Raw genomic sequence first — 18,945 nt, forward strand, 5'->3', positions numbered from 1 at the left:
TGAGTAAATGTAATTCGTTAATTTCCACCCCTGGCTTTCCTATTTGTTTTGTTCTATTTGTGAGTAAATCAAACTCTTCATGTGATTCATTTCAAGATTCACGAAACATTAAAATCCAAACAGATTAAACAGAAGCAGCTCGTTAACACCAGCTGTTCATTCATGTTGATCACCTACATTCACAGCCCGATCCCGCCATCAGCAGCTTCCCCCTCGGCGAGGAGCGTCTGACCGCCTTCACCACCTCCACACGCTCCTCCTCTGTCAGGTAGGGATACTCACCATTGGAGCCCTGAACCACCAGACCTGCAGAGACGGAACACATTTGTTTCAGTGTCGTTCTGTGGTTTAAACGTCCGTCTGGGTCTTTACTAAAACCCTTCTTAGAAACAGTCCAACTATGCAGCAGCAATGCATGAAGACAAACCGTGTGGTTTAAAATGTTTCTAAAACAAAAAAGTAATTATGAACCTACATAGATTCCACTGTGGTCATAATTGTCAGAAACAGCTACCTGCTGCACATAAGCTTTTTATTAAGCCTTTTAAAGCACAGATTATGCCAGAGGTGATAGAAATATGACCTGTGTCCCAGAAGGAAAGCCATTTTTTTTCCTATCTTTCTTCAAACTTCCCTTTACTGTCGGGATCAATAAGCAACAGAAAGCGGAAGTGAAATCAATCCATATATATATATATATATATATATATATATATATATATATATATATATATATATATATACGTATTTACAGTTGATCAGACATATCACACCATTGCAGAGTTAACAGTGCAGGTGGGAGCACAAACACAAAGCGTCAAGGAGTTGTCTGTAGACAGGATTGTCTAATGAGCAACAAATCTAGGGAAGGATACAGAAACAAACATCTGGCTATGAAAGTCCCAGTGATAACAATAGCTCCATAATTTATGAAAGGAAAATGTTTTAAATAACTAGTACTCTTCCTCCAGGCCTCCAGAGCCTCCAGGCCATGTAAACTGAGCAGTTAGGGAGAAAAGGGCCTTAGTAAGGTGACCAAGAACCCCACGGTCACTTTTTAAGAGCTCCAGCTTTAGGCCCTGGAAAACAGAATACCTTGCAGGAAAACAATCTCTATAGCAATTCACCAATCACTCGTGTATGGTGGAACGGCCAGACGAAAGCCACTCCTTAATAAAAGGCATATGGAAGCCCATTGAGATTTTAAAAAAGGCACCTGGAGGACTCTCGGATGATGTCAACAAAATGATCTAATTATCTGTCTGGGCTGATGAAACAAAGATTAAACTGTTTGCGGTTTCCAGGCATCACAAAGTGTGGCAGCATCATTCTCTGGGGATGTTTTTCAGCAGGAAGATTTGGAAAACTGGTCAGGATAGAGGAAAAGATCAATGCAGCGATGCACACAGAAATTAGGATGAAAACCTGCTCCAGAGCAATCAGAATCAGCAAATGCTTCAGTGCTTTGGATGTATGAGGACATTTTTTGGTAATAAACATAAACAAAAAATATATATATATAAATACTATATGTAAGCATAAAAACCATGCATATACACATGTGCAGAGATGACTGTTATTTGGGGGAGGGGAGCACGATCTCAAAGAAGTGGCTTTAGAAACACTTCTGGGGTGTCCAAACCAGAGTCCAGATGTTTCCTGTCCAACCTGATGGAACTTGATATATAAAAAGAAGAAAGTCACAAACTGGCTTAAGGTGGGTAAGCCAAGTTTTTGGCATAATATCTGAAAATATTTTAGGGTGTAATTGCTGCCAATGGTAGATTAAATGTTATATTTTTCGTTTTTATATTTTTATAAGTTTGCAACCAATCTCAAAATTGTTTTTCATACTGCCATCATGGCAGTTGGTAGAATTATGAGGACAGAAATGAGGCCAAATAAGGCTGTAATATAAATAAAGGTGGAAAAAATGCAACACTGTGAATTCAAGCATCATTTAGGATAAATTACTTATAACCCCCTGCTAAAAATAAAATAAACAATGCACCTCCTCTGCCCAGTTTATGTATTTTTAACTTATTATTGAAATAAAAAAAGTTTGAATTAATTTAAAACTATTAAATCTATCAACATGTGGCCCCTGAATCTGTCATTCTTCTCTATGAAAGACCGGTATGATGTTAGCAAAGCTCTTCTTGTTTCTCTGCAGGTTGGAGGGGGTCAGCTCGGGTTCAGCCACTTTGACATCCAAGCTTCTGATGTTTGTGTCGCCTTTGTTTTCTGCTATGATGTGGGAATGAAACAGCGACCCCACTGTTTGACAGCTGGTTTCTATGGATCACGGGACACATCACATCACTGCCTACTGCTGCTGTATATATGCAAGAATGCGTGCATGTATAGATGGATGTATTATCTAGATAGAAATGAACTATCCATCTATTTGAGACTGCTGTTGATCTAATGGTTTTAATATGTAAAAATCATTAAACTGGTTCAGTGTTAAGTAAATATGAGCCTAATCCTCCTATCCTGTCATGTAATCATCTGAGAAAATATCTCCAAGCTGAAATGATATCCTCTGGGTTTAATGGAATGAAAATCCTATTATCTTTTCACAGGCCCCCGTCTCTCCATCCTCACAACATCCTTTTCTGTGCTTCATACACAAAGTGAACACTGTGGTGAAATCTAATCGCCATATGTTACAAATGAGTCATCCTCATGACTGGAGAGGCATCGGACATCAGATAAAATGGTGAAATAATAAATGCACTAGAGATTACAAGCATTTCACTTAGCAAACTGGAATATGTGGTGAGTTACAGTCAAGGTTTCCAAAGGAATACAGTGATGTGACAATGATTATGATGAATTACAGGCTCATCATTACTGACATTGTATGTAGAGAGTTCATTATTGTGAAATAAATTTATTGGTAAAAGAGTAGAATTTAATTTGGTGTCATCATCTAGTGGTCAAAGTCAGAAATGTCAACAACCACTATGTATTGCAGATAAATTCAAACAATTACCCGTTACTAAAAGCTAAAAAGCTGATATTAATACACCCAGCTGTGTATAATAAAGTTATATATCTGAAGTTATGTTTAGTGCTTAGAAAAATGTCATAACCTACAACTTTTAATATTTTATCAAGGATTAATTGGTAGAAGTGATTCATTTGTTTAACATTTTTATGGTAGACCAATGCAATATATGTGGAAAAACTAAAAGGAGAGGGTTGCATTTCTTTAGAAACTGCAAATAAAAATATAAAACGTCAGCCATGCCCTTTATACCCATCCTATGGAGCCTGAGAGATGCAAATGTGCTGCAAATAAATAAATGCACTGCAGACCAAAAAAATGAGGGCAAAGCAACTTTCTCAATGAAATTAACGGGTTAACCTGGGTTTTTTCAAATATGGCTTGATCGGCTAACAATAGGCATTTGGCTCCTTTCCCACTGGGGAAAAAAGCTGGATCTAACGCCCGCTGGCAAGCTGCGTGGCCTCAGTCACACCCATCCCCCCATCCTGAAAATGTTCCTGACCACCTGGGAGGTCGACCACCTACTCGCATTGGACCAGAACCTCAGTCAAGACATAAATGTAATGCCTATTGCCCAGAGGACATTATGAGGGAAGGAAGACAATATGTGTTCTGCTAAGTCTGTTTTAAGGTTAGAATCTCTCTGACCATCTTGTTACTCATGAGTCACACAGTGACACAACTAAAAAAAGTATAAATAGACATAGTTTTTTCCCCAATCTGGCTGAGTTTGAACAATTATTGAAAGAACCGCAGGACAAATTTTCAGTTCCTAAATGTTTAAAGATCATAGAAACATACTGAGAAGACTGTAACAGCAGTAAAAATGGATCCCACAAATTAACTCTGAGGGCCAATTACAAATGTCACAGTTTTTTAGGTGTGTATAAGTAAGAAAAAAGAAATATTCTTAAAAAAAATCATTCTAATTTCACTTCACGGTTCTAAGATCATTTCAGTATTTCGGCCACATGAAAAACATGGTAAACAGATAATACATTAACATTCATCAAACTCTCTGTTATCATGTAAAATTATAAATACAGTTAAACTAAGTGAGAACTTCATTGTTATGATTATATCTAATAAATCCATTCAAACTGACCTAATGTATCCAGTCTCTTTTTAAGGGAACGGTTAATATATTAAGCTCACAGAAATGAATCCAATCAGCTCCAGATTTTAACCTTTTAGGTATAGTGTAGATTACACCATCTAAACTATAATCCACAGCAGAATGATTTTCCTCCCTCATGTTGCCCATAGGGATTTATTTCTGACAAGTTGTACTTCCAGCCTTTGTCCGCTAGAGGGCGGTGTTGATTTTTGTTTTGGAGGATCTCTTTTAAATTTAGTTTGTAGTATTAGGATTATCTTTTAAAACGTTAGTGTTGATCTTAGGCTGAAAATTGATAGATAACAGATAGAAAATATCAGAAAACTAATTATGTGAAAATAAACACTGTTTTTCACTTTCCTTCACATTTTAATCACACAAGCCAATATGAGCACAAGTTGTGATACAAAGCTGGGCTGAGAACCCAAAACCATCATGACTTATACTGAGTGAATGCCAGCGGTATAATTTGTAGTGCTGACAACAGCAAAACGCCTCTGCCAAAACAAATAATCTGCTAAGCCATGATACTATCAGCGAGTAGCTCTCATGAATCTTTCAATGTCTTTTTTAATGGCTGTTTCTTGAACCATTATGTTTCATATCATTTGCAGAATAATGATAAGAAGAATAAACATCTACAGTAATAAATTAGGGGCTGTTCAATGGCTGTATTTTGATCTTATCTGTACATTTCTACAAAAGGCTGCATTGCTTTCATTTTAATGTCCCATTTTCAGCTATATGCAGGGGCAACTTCATGAAACACACAGTGCATGTTTGTAAATGTTTAATAAATAACAATATAAACATAATTATTCAATATAAAAAAAACAAAAACAAACAAACTTTATATAGCAGACCTGGGTTAAATTGTATCAACAGAATTGTTTTGTTTGCTTTCTCAGCAAGACGGGTTTTCTGTAAGGCAACAGCAAAGAAGAAATGATTACAAGTATTTATACACTGTGTTTCTCTGCCAAAACTTTTACAGGCATGTTACTGTGTTACTGACTCGGCTGCTATTAACAGCAAATATTTTAGCCTCTGCTTTGTAGAAGCTCCAGTCCCTTGAACATGTAAACTAAATCACTGTGTTTTCAGAAGCTGTGGTTTACAGTGCAGCTGTGGTCTGGTCTATAAGCCAGCGTCTTTGTCCAAATCTGGAAGTTAGTACAGTATAATTCTTTTTTCCTCTCATATAAATTGTTGTTGATCGTAAAAAATAATCTATCAAATTGTAAATTGCTGCAGACATGTGGAGTCTGCAGGTATGGGGCTAATTTTATGCGGTTTTGTGGTTTTATTAGGATCTAAATAATAAAAAAAGCTCTTTCAGTGAAAATGCTAGTGGATAAAAATGATCAAACATATTCTGGGTATTTATTGGACTGCTCCATTTCTTTGTTTAGCAGTGCAAGAAAGAATTGGAAGCAAGACAATCTGAAATAACCAAAAGTTAATGTTAGCCTTGTTGTTTTATCAAAAGTGACATTTTGAATATGAGATTAAGGCCTGATAGTGCTACCCAAACTTTTAAATGATTTTACAAATACATTTTTCAAACTACATTTATTGTAATTTGATTTAGTAATATATTGAGGTAATGGATAAAAAACCTCTCTTTCCAAATATCCAACATCTAAAACAGCAAACCGTCCATTATGAAAGGAGAGATTTTTCTTATTCAAATCTTTGTGGTCAATTTCTTTGAATAGTAAAAGTCCTAGTGCTGTGCTTTACATGAATTTCCTGCTACATAACTCAAAGTCAGTTAAGTTAAAAGTCAAATTGCACATTCTTTGGCTGGACTTTCTGGTAGAGAGCTTAATTCCTGGTTCCTTTTCTACAAGTTGATGAGAAACAAAGAAGCCCTCGACCACCAATATTGCCTCCACCGTGTTTAACTATCATGATGTTCTATTTTGGAAACTGTAAAGGGAACAAAGTTTCTGAGAAGTTCCGATTTTGACACTACAGTCCATTAAAAGAAATCTTTGACCATTCTCTTTCCTATTGTTGAATCAAGAATACTGGCCTAGGGAAACTGAGGCTTTCAGAGCTTTAGCTATTTTCTGGGTTCTTCTTTGAACACCATGATGATTCAGCAAAGGGTTTCTTGGAATAATTTAGGTAGGCGGGGATTTCATTCAGTTCACCTGAGTCACAAAGGCTTGGAGATCCTTTTCTAATCCTTTCCAGGCCGATGGATGTTGATGATGTTTCTCATCTCTTTCCTAATTTTGAGACATAGCTTTTTAAGTTAAATCTTCTTTTCAAGTAATTTTTTTCTTTTCCTAGTTGGTCAGAAGACATGGATAGGTGAAGTGAGAATAACCTTATTTAAAAGACTCGTAAATCACATTTACTCATGAGTTAATAAGGAAAAGATTATATATTTAAATGTAATTTGTTTTAAACAATATTATATGTTCATATAGGGACAAGTTATTGTGGATAACTTTTTAAATTAGTAAATCAAAAACAATTTTTTGTTTGGTCATCTTTACACAACGTATGTTTTAACAATACTAGTGTAAAAAAACAAATCCTACAGAAATCTACATGGGGGGGATTCCATTTTTTCATCAAGGCTGTATTTTGCTGAATATGTTAGAATTAAATTTTTTTGTTACTTTCAATTGATGGAATCAGTTTGTACCATAAATATTTTGCCAATAAATTCTTCTAAATGTAGTAGATTTTAAAGAGCACAGGCTATATTGTTTACTAAAAGGAAATTTCGCACTTCAAGTTTTTTCCTTTAGAAACGACATCGTCTAATGCTATATAAATGCAATGAACACTTGCATCTCAAGAAACTGGCTTTTTTTGTGAACCACAGCTGAATGAAACACTTTCACAATTCTGATAATACTTCAGTAATGACAAACTTGTAGGTACTCTTTGACCCAGGTCTGGTGTGAATACATGTAGTCCCAATACTTTGACACATAATATAATAATTTACTTTGTGCAGGCCTTTGGTGATAATTTATTTGCAGGAACATACCTGTTTACATTTTATTGTGTTTGTCTATATTGTGTTCTGAGTGCCAGCCTGTCGGCTCGGTCTTCACTGCCTCCATGATTTGCGGCTGAGCACACACACGCAAGCCACGTTGATGCGTATGAGCCTCCAAGCCACCAGGTTCTTGAATGAAGTCAGTGCTCGAACAAAAGTGTGTGAGTTGGTGCAGTAGGAGTTCCAGTGCCTCCCGTCAATTCCTAAACAGCCTGAGCCTCCAGAGCCAGGGCTGTGACACGTCGTCTCAAAGAAATACTGCTTCTTGTTAACATTATTTATGTTCACATTTGGGAGCACTGTCACCTCATTGCCTGAGATGTCTGTGGCTTTGGTCTTGTTGCCCACCCAGACGCTAACACTCTCACAAACAGAGTACACCCCCCGGTGCTGAGGCTGTCCCGCTCGCCTTCGAGTCCTCCTGCTGATACCATGCTCCCCCGTTGGTTCCACATTGGGGGGCTGTGAGCTGAACCGCACCCTGGGTGAGAGGTAATGACGCTTGCTGAAGAGTTTAGGGTCCACAGTTGGGATGGAGGTTGAGTTTTTCTGTTGATCTGTTGTGGAGCTGCACGAGACCCCTGTGATGGTGGCCAGAGCCTGGGCACTGAAGACGAAAAACAGGACCAGCATGGATGACCTCATGGGCACACGATCTAAAATAACCAATGAGAGAAGAGAAAAAACTGTTAAAACAAAGATAACAAGATTCTATATGGAAGAAAAAACTTGCCGTTGTCGTATTAGACCACCAACTCAGATACTTGTCTTAATCTTTCATTCAGATTTGCATCACCCTATGCATATCTGGCCGTTTTCTTGCAATGGCTCAGAAACAAGTTCAGAAACAAAGCAGGATTATCTTTATATAAAATTAGCACAGTTCTAATAAACCCAACCCATGGTGATAAGGAGCACCTCAGGGTGCAACCTTAAAGGAACCTGTCAAAAAAAGAGATTACTAGTGGTGGCATGGTTCCACTAATCTGCTTTCTTTTTAGCAGATTAGCCTTCTATATACTTATGCTGCTATAGGCTTAGCCTGCTGGAGGACAGGGACCCCTTTTCATCATTATGCCTATTCAATCTCAATTCTTTCATTCTGCAATATTTATCTAGTTCAGCCACTAATTTATACCCTTTTTCGTTTTTCTCCTCATCGTAGCTTCATCTGGTCTCTTCTTGTTTGGCTGTGACACCATCCTGGAGAGAAATATCAACTGTGCTGCTGCCATCAACAACTTTGTATATAGATGTTGGAGTTTTATCTGTTTGTCAGTGTAGTCCTGTTTCTCTTATGTGACTAATTGTATGTCCGATATTCGAGCTCGTCTTCCTGGCTTTGTGTTTACTTGACAGGGTTGACAGTTACCTTTTGTATCTTTGCATCTTTCTGTCTGCTTCTATCTCCTTGAACCCAAGTCGGCATCGGCAAATGGCCGCTCACTCTTAACCTAGTTCTGCTGAAGATTTCTTCCTGTTAAAAGTTAGTTTTTGTCTCCACTGTCGCGACAAGCATGCTTGGTGTGAGGGATTTCTTTGGATTCGATAAGTCGATGCAGTCAGCTAGTTTTCTTTAGATAGAAAACTTTGAACCAATCTGACTGTATGATCTGCTTGAATTGCCACTGTAAAGTGCCTTGAGATGACACGTGTTGTGTATATATGTATCAATTCCATTCAGTTTACTTATAATTCACAACACATGTTATCTCAAGGCACTTTACAGAGGCCATTCATTGTAACTCATTTGGATTTAGAATGATAAACCATGAATTCGTTGTAATTTTAGATTTAAGAAATAGAAACCACAAGTTGTAACAAGTAACTAAAAGTTTGTGTAACGTGCTGGTAAATAAATGGGTCTCTTGTTCTCTTAGCTATGGTGGTTTGATATTATCTGCTAAAATAATAATATCACTTGATCATGCCTGTTGTAACATTCCACACTACAAAGTCAGCAACTGAAAATACAAGATTTGAGCTAATATCATATCAGATTAGTATTAGCAAGAGGATGTTAACAGACAAAATCTATGCTACCTGAGTGAGTGTGACCTATTTTGCCAGAGGATGAGGAAATAATTTAATTCCTAGATATATAAAGCTAGTAGAGACTTACCCCAAAGGACTAACATCTGAAGTTTAACCAAGAAGTCTGCGTAAGGATTACTAAGGGGGCTTAACTTTTGACAGAAGGCCACAGATGACTTTCTTTTTGTCCCAATATGTGCTACTTAGGTATCCAATAATTATCCTTTGAGAATAGACTTTAAAATTCATCTGTTACTCTATAAATCATTGGCAAGTCTAGTACTAAAATTCAGTTCTGACATGTTGTCAGAACTAAACATGGAGAAGCAGCATTTAGTTCTTCTGCTCCACTATTCAAGAACAAACTTATAGGAGTCTTGCAACGTCCCAAACTGGAATCATCCCTGCAGGAGGAGCCAGTGTTGCAGTGTGCCATTTAAAAGTGTACAGTCAGAGAGGACGCTTTCTGACAAAGCCGTGAGTTACCACATCAAATGGAGCCCCTCAGATTCAGTTTGTTTTTGGAACAGACTCATTGAAATCTCCCCCAAGAGCTTTGAAAATGAACTGGTTCTGGACTTGCATCCAACAAAATTTCAGAAGACTGTAAAAGGGCTGAAACCCAAATTTGCTTACATAATAGTTACACCACATATTCAATGTTGTCTTTCATTGATTTACTTAAACTTTTCTCTAAAATATCATCAGATTAATTTTATAGATCAACTTTTCTTTACCTGCTACCATTACTCCACTGTAACGTCCTTCCCTCTCTGTGTTTCCTTTTCTTATGTTCTGTTCACATACGGACTTTTATATGGTCTCGTTATTGAAATGTGCAAAACAAAATCCTCTCTTTCCTTGTCTCACTATGTCTTTTTTTATTAAAGAATATTGAAATATTTATCACAGGTTTAGGTTGTTTTCAAACAGTTAAAGGTTTAAACACTTTTGCAATAAATATTAAGAAGCAAATAGATAAAATGTATTTAATATGTTGAAAAGGAAATAAATTGAGAACTTATGAGAATATATTGAGAGTTTTACAAGAGCCAATTTAAGATGTTTTCACATCTAGGTAGAACATTTTTTATGAAATTTTGACCTGATCATTCAACATTTTCCATAGTACCTGTGAATTGTGCAAAGAAAGACATGGAAGCAGAATAATTATTCAAATTAATGTCCAAAGCCTTGACAGGGCTCTATTTATGTAGCCTTCTATTGAAGTGGGTTTTGCTTTGAATTGTGGGGCTAAGTATGCATCATAAGCAAAACAATATTGTCTCTTGGTAAAAGTTTGAATAAGCTGAATAAAGCCTTGAAAACTGCAGAATTAGTTTAACAGTAGCATGGGGGAAAAAATTATTGCAGTTACCCTTATACAGCCTCTAAATTATCCCAAAGTATCTGTGAGATGAGCAGGACAAACCGTTCTAATCCAGGCCCCCTTCACACAATTTAAAGAAGGATTAAAGATTTTTTTGCAGTGTTTTAACTGCACAGATTAGGATTGGTTTTCACAGCAAAAGGACAACTTCTCCTACAATGGGCAGGTTTCTGTAATTATTTCACATAGCAGGCTGTGATTTGTAAAGCATTGCCTGGGGGACCAATAGGTGGAGTATGGGATCAAGCATTAAACCATTCAGGATCATTAGCAATAAAAAAAAAACAAAAACATTTGTCACATGATGGTGTTATCAGTTATTGCGTAAAAAATGACGGCGAATTCCTAACCGGCCTTTGGACCCCGATGGTTTTAGAAACCAAAATAAACATGAATGGACATTTTGTTCAGTTACATTTTTTCCCCAGATAAAAAGTAGAAGCAATAAACACTATGACTTGACTTCAGAGGTTTACATGTAATTTTGATATAAATAACTAGAAATGAGTAACACATTCTTTAATGAAGGGAAAGTAGCTGCAACTATTACATTTCGGTACATTGTTTAATTTCTACTTCATCTGTTAATCATAATTTTTTGTCACCACGTAACAGAATCTCTGTACTTTCAGTATTGAATAAACTGGCAAGCAGTGTATTGTATTTAAAGCTGGCTTGTTTAAACCTGCGGTGGCTCTGCTGCAACCAGAATCTGTCAGCTAACCTGCCTATTAAATGCTGTGTTTGCCTCAGGTGTCAGGATGAGGGCTGCTGTATAGAAGCTGTTGGCACAACAAACGAACAGGAAAATTCACTGCCTCTAGACTAGGACATAATGGGAGCTATATGACACTGAGCCAAGATACACCCAGCTTGTAAGCTTTGTTCAACTCTAACTTATAGAGTCTCAGCCCTCGGATCTCGTCTTAGTCCCTCTGTTTGGTTCCAGGCATGAGAGAAATAATTGCATTTCATGGCTTTTATTTGAGTATAATTGCCATAACTATTGCTAACAAATTGGATCTAGATAAAATTAGTTTTTGTCTGAACTTCTATGATTTAATTTTAACTAAAAAGGGAAAGGATCATGATGAAACTCAAATGATTCTACAGCTCAAACTCAAGACTACAAGTTGAACAAACTCAAAACATATTCTATGTTATTCATTTCAATTGATATTAAAAATATAAATATTAGCTCTAAAGTTCATACTGTTATGATTTGTTTATCATCTTCAAAAATGACCATTTGAAAAAAGTATTTTTAGAAGAATCTGTAGTAAAGGTTCAATGTGTATTTCACTTGTATTCCAGAGCAGCCCTTTGAGCAATAAATACAATCATAACTTCATGTTCTGCATGTACAACAAGACAAATATTGAATACTAGTAAAATCTCTATAATCTCTAAATTAAGGTCTATAGATATCAATGATAATTTGCAATCGGTTGTATCCTTAATAGAAATCGTATTTAATCCGGGAGGAATGGGACAAGGGATGGGTCACCCACACCCTGGATGACACACACCCTGGATGCATATGTTACCACCTCATTAAAGGGCAAAGACAAAGAGCTTTTTACACTTTCATGCATATGGCTATGATTTATAATCACTTATCATCTTGCAAATCCCACCCAGAGGAAGATGGAGCATTTAGAGAAAATCCCTGTAGGCACAAAGAAAACATGCCTGGTCCAAACTCCACATGCTCTTAAATTTAAGGAGTACATGAAGTTCAGCTTTATGAGCAAAGGGGCAGGCCTTATTGTTACAACATGTTTTACAATCAATATATTTTTAGAAAAAGATGTGCTTTTAATAAACATTGAAGTAAACAACTGCCAATGTGACACAATTTGTTTAAACTATTTTTATTGTATATGTTTCCTAAACATCATAAGAGGCTGCTATTTATGATATTTTACATGTAAGGGTTAAAATAGATATTTTTTAAATTTATGTAACAATAGAAAACTAGATCAGATTGTGCTATACAGCCTATACAGCAAAAATGCTAAATAATCTTATGTGGTTGTGGCTTTAGTCAAAAACAAAATCCGATTGTAAAGTAAAAGAAAAGGGACAATTTTATTTATGCCAGAAATATAAACACATATTAGCATATTTCCATACCTTACCTTTCAGTGTCTGTGTGAACTGTTTCACCTCAGAGGCTCCTACAGAACGTAATTATAGCTCTTTGAGATCTTGGCGCCTCCTGCCATAAGGCCTGGCCGTGGCCCCATGCAGCACACTTCTGCCCTGCTATGCCTCGGCTCTTCAGCCCTGTTCAGAGACAAGCCGAGAAAGTGTTTTACAGTCGCCTCATAAACCCTACTGTAAACACATTCTTTGGAAGACCGATGCGGGAAAAGAAAGTTCAAATGTTTTGTCGTTTTCATCAGATCATCAAATCTGAAAATACCAACATAATGAGGTAGATCTGCACGATAAAGATTATGTAGAATAAGATTATAATGTGCATTTTTTGTGCATATTTTTTAAGCATTCTGACATTTTTGTCTGGATTTTAAAATTCAAATGCAATCAAAGACAGATATTTGGAATAATAATTCAGCTTTGAAGCTTAGAAAGTAGAAACCAGAGAATTTATTAATCTTTTATCTATATCATGATCATATCTAATGAAAACTGATACTTAATGGGTCTGAATTAATTCTGAAACAGAATTTTTCCAAATTTAGGTTCAAGATTTGCAATTTAGTGGCTACCAATATAATACACATAGAAAGTAAATACAATACAGTACAGATATAAGTACAACACGATACATAGAAGGCTTGGAAGTGGATAATGTAGAAGAAAGGACAAAATCATATGGAGGGGGCTAGCACTCTGCACTTAAGGATAATATGTTTCTTGTTTCAGTTTTATTTTTTATTATATTGGGAAGCTTAGTTAATCAATAGGTCATTCAGATCAAGCGTAAAACCAATAAATTATTATTTGTAAAATAATTATAAATGACATTTGCTTACTCACCAAGACTTTTTAGTCTTTTACCCAAGTTTGGACTTCTTGACTGACTGTTACAATCCTATTGTCTTTCACCAGTTTAATAATTTAGACTATGTTTGTCAGCAGAGTTATTAATCACCAACCAAACGAAATTATCTCCGTTACTTTAAGTGTTGACCAAAAGGGGGCTTTCATCGCATAAATAACCACAGATGACCACAGGTTAAAAATATTTGTACCTTCATTGGCTTATAATAGTCATTACAGTATTATTGTGTTTAACAACTAAGCAAACACTACAAATTTCTGAAAATAAGCACAAGGTAAATGAAAAGCTAATAAAAGGGGAAAGGGGGCTCTAATGCTTTGTTCATGTCGCACGGAATTTAAGCAGCAGAAGCAGCTGGTTTACATGCAAAGTCAATGGTTGATGTGCATCAAGGCACATCAAAAGGTACTGCACGGCATTTCGAGCAGCAGCATATCTACGCATCTGAGCAGCTGAAGCAGCGCCTCATGAGCTTCTGAGAATCTGATGAAAGTGACGCACAAGCAGCAGCTGATGGAGTTGGAAATATGTAACTTTTGAGGCTCGATGCACCAAATCAACCAATCAGAGAAGCTGATGTAGGAGCTGGCAGGGAGACAGACACAGCAGTGCTGATGCAGATATCTATGATCACTCCACTGAAACATTTTATTAATGTCTAAAAACACTGCGTTCAAGTGACCCACCTCTTTCAAAACGGCATTTAAAAATGCTAACATCTACTTCCAGCGACAAACAGTAGCGGAAACTCCCCAGCCTCCGACAGCAGAGTAATATTTTAAGGCAGCATCGTAACCTTGATGAACTGGCTGCACAGAGGATGTTTTGATGTGGACTTTTTCACTTAGAAAATATATTGAAACTACCTTTTACCCACTTATCACAACACATATATCAAAGCTGCTCTCTGCATTGAACACAGGAGCTGCACAAGCATCAGATGCATCTGGACGCACTTTACTGGACACACTTCAGGAGCATCGAATATGCTTTTGAGGCAAATTTGACCAGCACAATTTTCAAAAATGAAGCAGCAGGCGCATGTGGTGTGAACGTAGCAAGTTAGAGTCCATTCAGAGTAAGGAATCCTCAAGTTTTTAGGATTGGTGCATGACACCAAGGACATTTAAGACGCCCTTTGAAATAGATAAGCAGATAAATGGGAATGACAACTGATACAGAGATCTTGCAATCGAAAGAGTGAAGCTTCATCTGATTTTAGAGTGAAAAATGAACCACGACTAACTAGCCAATCCAACCGTAGCACCCTAACTCATCAGACACGCAAAAATAAACAGAGACAAAAACACACAGTGCTGATCTTTCAGTCGGGTCAGTGAGCATTAGAATTCAGTTCAGAATCTTAAAAACGTAAAAACCATCAGCTGTTGAATTAAAAAGCCTTTTTTCAGATAAAACACAAAACACAAGATGTGCAAAAATACTATTCTAATATTACCCTAGCCCAGGGTAACCAGTAGGCATCAGAAAAAAAGGGGAAATGGGGTTACTGTGTGTTGGCTCGGAGGGGAGGATTCATAGTTATTCCAAAAAAGTTAAAACACAATCCACTGGACTTCGCTTCCCCTCCAGGGAGCTTTTTCAATTCAAAATGTCAGAATTGGCATTGAGTTTGAAGCTTTATATAGTACTTCTCATCACGATTACTATATAAAGTTTCATACTCAGCTCTAATTCTGACATTTTGAATTGAAAAACCTTCCTGGATAGGAAGTGAAACATCTTCAAACTTGGAAAAACCAAGTCCAATAGATTTTTTTTTAACTTTTATGTAATTTTTTCTCAGCTGCTTCATCAGGAGGGTTGGTGATGAAAAACATTACGTTCAACTTGATTGTCCAATTCTCTCTGAATCGTAATGTAGCTTCAGCTGAAGACTGGTGTGTCACGCCTATCAGACCCAAGGGGCCAAATGGGAAAGAAGAAGCAAAGCGGAAGGCAACTGCTTAAGTAATCTCTGTCACAGGGATTTGATGTCACGCAGGAGTCACTCCGCTTACATCATTTGATATTTGATCTCCAACATGGTGCAATATCCACAATACGAAAGAGGTGTGAAACTAAGCTCAAATATTTTGAAATAACCAACTTGGCGAATCATGCTACACTAGTTCACACACTGAGCAAAGAAAAACAGCCTAACATATCTACTTCCATCAGCCAGACAACTATGATAGAAAGAGTGCCAAAGTTTCCTCTTTATAGTGCAGCATAACTCCTAACTTGAAAAAGGCCAAGCAAATGTCAAAGCCCCATTTTACTGCTAAGGATTTCTGACCATAAACAGCAAAATTGAGAGCCTGGGCTTTAAGGGCCGTGGAGGATCCTCTCAATATAAATTCACCTCTCAAAGATTTTCACCATATCAATGATCTCCATATTTAACAATGTGGCCACAGCAAAGTGAATGGAAACAGAAATACACTTTCCACTATTTACCACCAAAGTTTACATAAAAAGATCATAACATTTATGATCCAATCCATAAAAAGATTTGTTCTATACAAATAGCTATTTTTTTAAAATCATTGATGTAATGTCTTATGAAACAAGTAGCACGCTTGCAAAATGAAAGGAATGTAAGCCACATGTAAACAGCTGTTAATCTAGATGACTGTGCTGTACTCCTGTGCAGAATCCACATCAGCACACAGGAAGTGTTCAACAAATTAAACAAAGGTGGTCTCTGGATGTCAGGGGGTTTAAAGGGTGCATGTTTCAGTGGACAATTGTTCTCATTCATTTGCCGTTTTTTTTGTGCTTCATGGTGACATTTCTTTTAGTGGATACTTTAAAAAATGCCCTAAAACTGGAGGAAAAATCACTGCTCTAATAAATCCCTCAGCAGCAATTTATGTCATGATATATGTGCTTAAAATACATTTTTAGACTGGTCTTTTCTCCTGAATCCTACAGCAGCTTTTTTAATTGGCCCTTGAGATGCTTGGGCTCAATCGTGCATAAATCTATCTAATGCGCATAAGTAATAGGGAACAGACCTAAGCTCATAATATAAAAATGGTTTTATAATGAATAGCATGCTTTGATGATTGGATACCTGCTTTAGGAAATAAAATACTCTACAGGAAGACTAGTATTATGTATGAATAAAGACAAGCTGTGTGAGAAAAAAACCCAAAACATTTAAAAAGTAAGGCAAAGTTTAAGTGGGAAAAAAATATCACCCAGGACTGTATAAAGAGAGAATTGGTTGATTGAGAACTAAATTAGTAAAGGAGCCAGGGAGAAAAGAGCATCAAAAACAAACAAATAAAGCAAAATCTCAAGAACAAATGCAACAGCTTGATGTAAAACATAATTTATATGAAGCTGCAGCTTCATGAATGCTCATGAAGCTGCACTCCATTCCAAAATAAAATATATATTTGACCATCAATATATGTGAACTGAATAGCTAAGAAAGCTAGTAACCCAGAATTGGAAATGATCCAACCAAGAGAATATAAAAATAACACATTCAGAAGCAATGATTGTGAAGGTACAATCAAGAAAAGAAAAAAAATTATCTGCTCATTTCTCCTTATTCTCTTTTTGAATGAAGAAAAAATAAATTCAATACGTATAATGAGATTAGATCACACATTTTGGCTAAAAGGGAGGAGTAATCCTAAAAACACATATTCAAAAAGAATTTATTTTTCCTTACGATGCTCGATGGATAGCACAGAGAAACCAAACTTGAAGAAATACAAAAAAAACTAAAAGAAAACCGGACCTACAGCATGCTTGTCAAGCTCTACCTTTATTTAGAAATTATTATTAAGTTATTTGATGACTGCTGCTTAATTAGCTGTTACCTTCCAGTTTTTTTTTTTTTTTTACAAAACTGTCATGTCCAAATAAGCAGCTTTTGATGGTTTATTGTTGCTGAATTTTATGCCTTTTATGTGTTTTCTGTGCTTTGACAGATTAGCCCAAGATTTTTTTGAAAAAAAAAAAAAAAAAAAATAATAATAATAATAATAAATTAGGCCAAAAATCTTTTTGCTTTTGGTTTATTCTGTAACTACCTCATGCCCATCAGTTACATTAAGAGACAAGTAACCCATAACTGCCAACCCAAAACACATTAACTCTAATGGAGTTTGTTAAATGAACCCTGGCTGAGATGACTGACAAAATGCCAAGCTACACAATCCAGTTCATGAACAATCTATTTGATAAAAAATGAAAAGAAAAACAACAGGATGCATTCATTCATATGGTAAAAGTCTCAGACTCATTATAGTAACCTGATCCACCATGGCTGGTTGTCATTGAAAAGGGAAGGGAGCTGAAGATGATTTTATCTGAGAGCTTCCAATGAGCTTAAACTGATATGCCACTCTTTATGTTACCATGGTGATTAATGTGATAACCAGATAAAGCATCTCTTGTCTTAAATCTAAGACTCCGACTTCAGAAGTATTGTAAAAAAAGCTGCAACCGAACGTGGACATAACTAAATTAAAACATGCTATCTTTATTCTGATGATGGAAATTTTTCATCTGCTGCAATGTATGGGTTGTTTCCATCTGTTTGGGTTTCCTTCAGCAGTCCAAAAACCAAGACTGATAGATTATTGAGTTATTCTAAGTTGCTCTTGTAGCAGCAGAAGGAGACAACAGGAGAAGATAACAAGTTTCCACAACATGGTCAAGCAACATAACATGAGGACCAAGTGAACAACTCATGATCTGCACACAATATTTCACAAAGACACAATACTAATGCACACAGCATATTGTTACAACATATACATCTGGCATAAACTCATTACATATACAGCTTCTGTTACACAAGCATGTCAGACACAAACCTCACATAGACACAAAACATGTCACAACACACATGGACACATTTTCTACGCAAATGGAACCCCATTCTTGAAAAAAAAGAAGAAATTGCGGCTTGTTACTGCCCAATCCATACCCCAAGCACCATTTGTACAATCGGCTAATTTGCACATGTGCAACGAGGTATACGTGCAGGTTTACATAAATAATGTAATTATGGGGAAAAAAAAATATTTATTTATATCCTTAACTCAGTAAAGAATCCTAATCCACATCTTTAAATTATGCTTTATGACTTTTCTGAGACAATTTTGATGGTTTTACATTTTCTCAGTTAAACTGCTTGTCTGACGTCATCATGCTCAGAGTATTCCGGCAAAATATGATTAAACCATGTTATCTGGATATTAGTTGATTCTTTCTTTAAGTTACGCACCATGTACCATTATGTTAACGCAAAAGGAAAAAATAAAACTTAGAAAGCCGAAAAAGCTAGCTCATGCAAGTAGCGTAC

The 18,945-nt window shown here is 36.3% G+C and overlaps 1 protein-coding gene across 2 annotated transcripts in view; it reads right to left on the reverse strand.

Annotated features, from left to right (window-relative positions):
* Positions 1 to 4,866: 4,866 nt before the first annotated feature.
* LOC107101302 (nerve growth factor-like) overlaps positions 4,867 to 18,945 on the reverse strand; it is a 27,202-nt gene continuing 13,123 nt past the window's right edge. The window contains exons 2-3 of one of the 2 annotated variants that reach the window (XM_015400168.1): positions 12,724 to 12,871; positions 4,867 to 7,814 (exon numbers count right to left, since the gene is read on the reverse strand). In XM_015400168.1, coding sequence (XP_015255654.1) covers positions 7,210 to 7,803 — 594 coding nt within the window. In that variant the 5' untranslated portion in view covers positions 7,804 to 7,814; positions 12,724 to 12,871 and the 3' untranslated portion in view covers positions 4,867 to 7,209. The remainder of the gene's footprint in view (positions 7,815 to 12,723; positions 12,872 to 18,945) is intronic. The other variant, XM_015400169.1, reaches the window with a different exon arrangement.

This window comes from Cyprinodon variegatus, unplaced genomic scaffold, assembly GCF_000732505.1.
Source record: "Cyprinodon variegatus isolate N-32 unplaced genomic scaffold, C_variegatus-1.0 Scaffold1079, whole genome shotgun sequence".
NCBI lineage: Eukaryota > Metazoa > Chordata > Actinopteri > Cyprinodontiformes > Cyprinodontidae > Cyprinodon > Cyprinodon variegatus.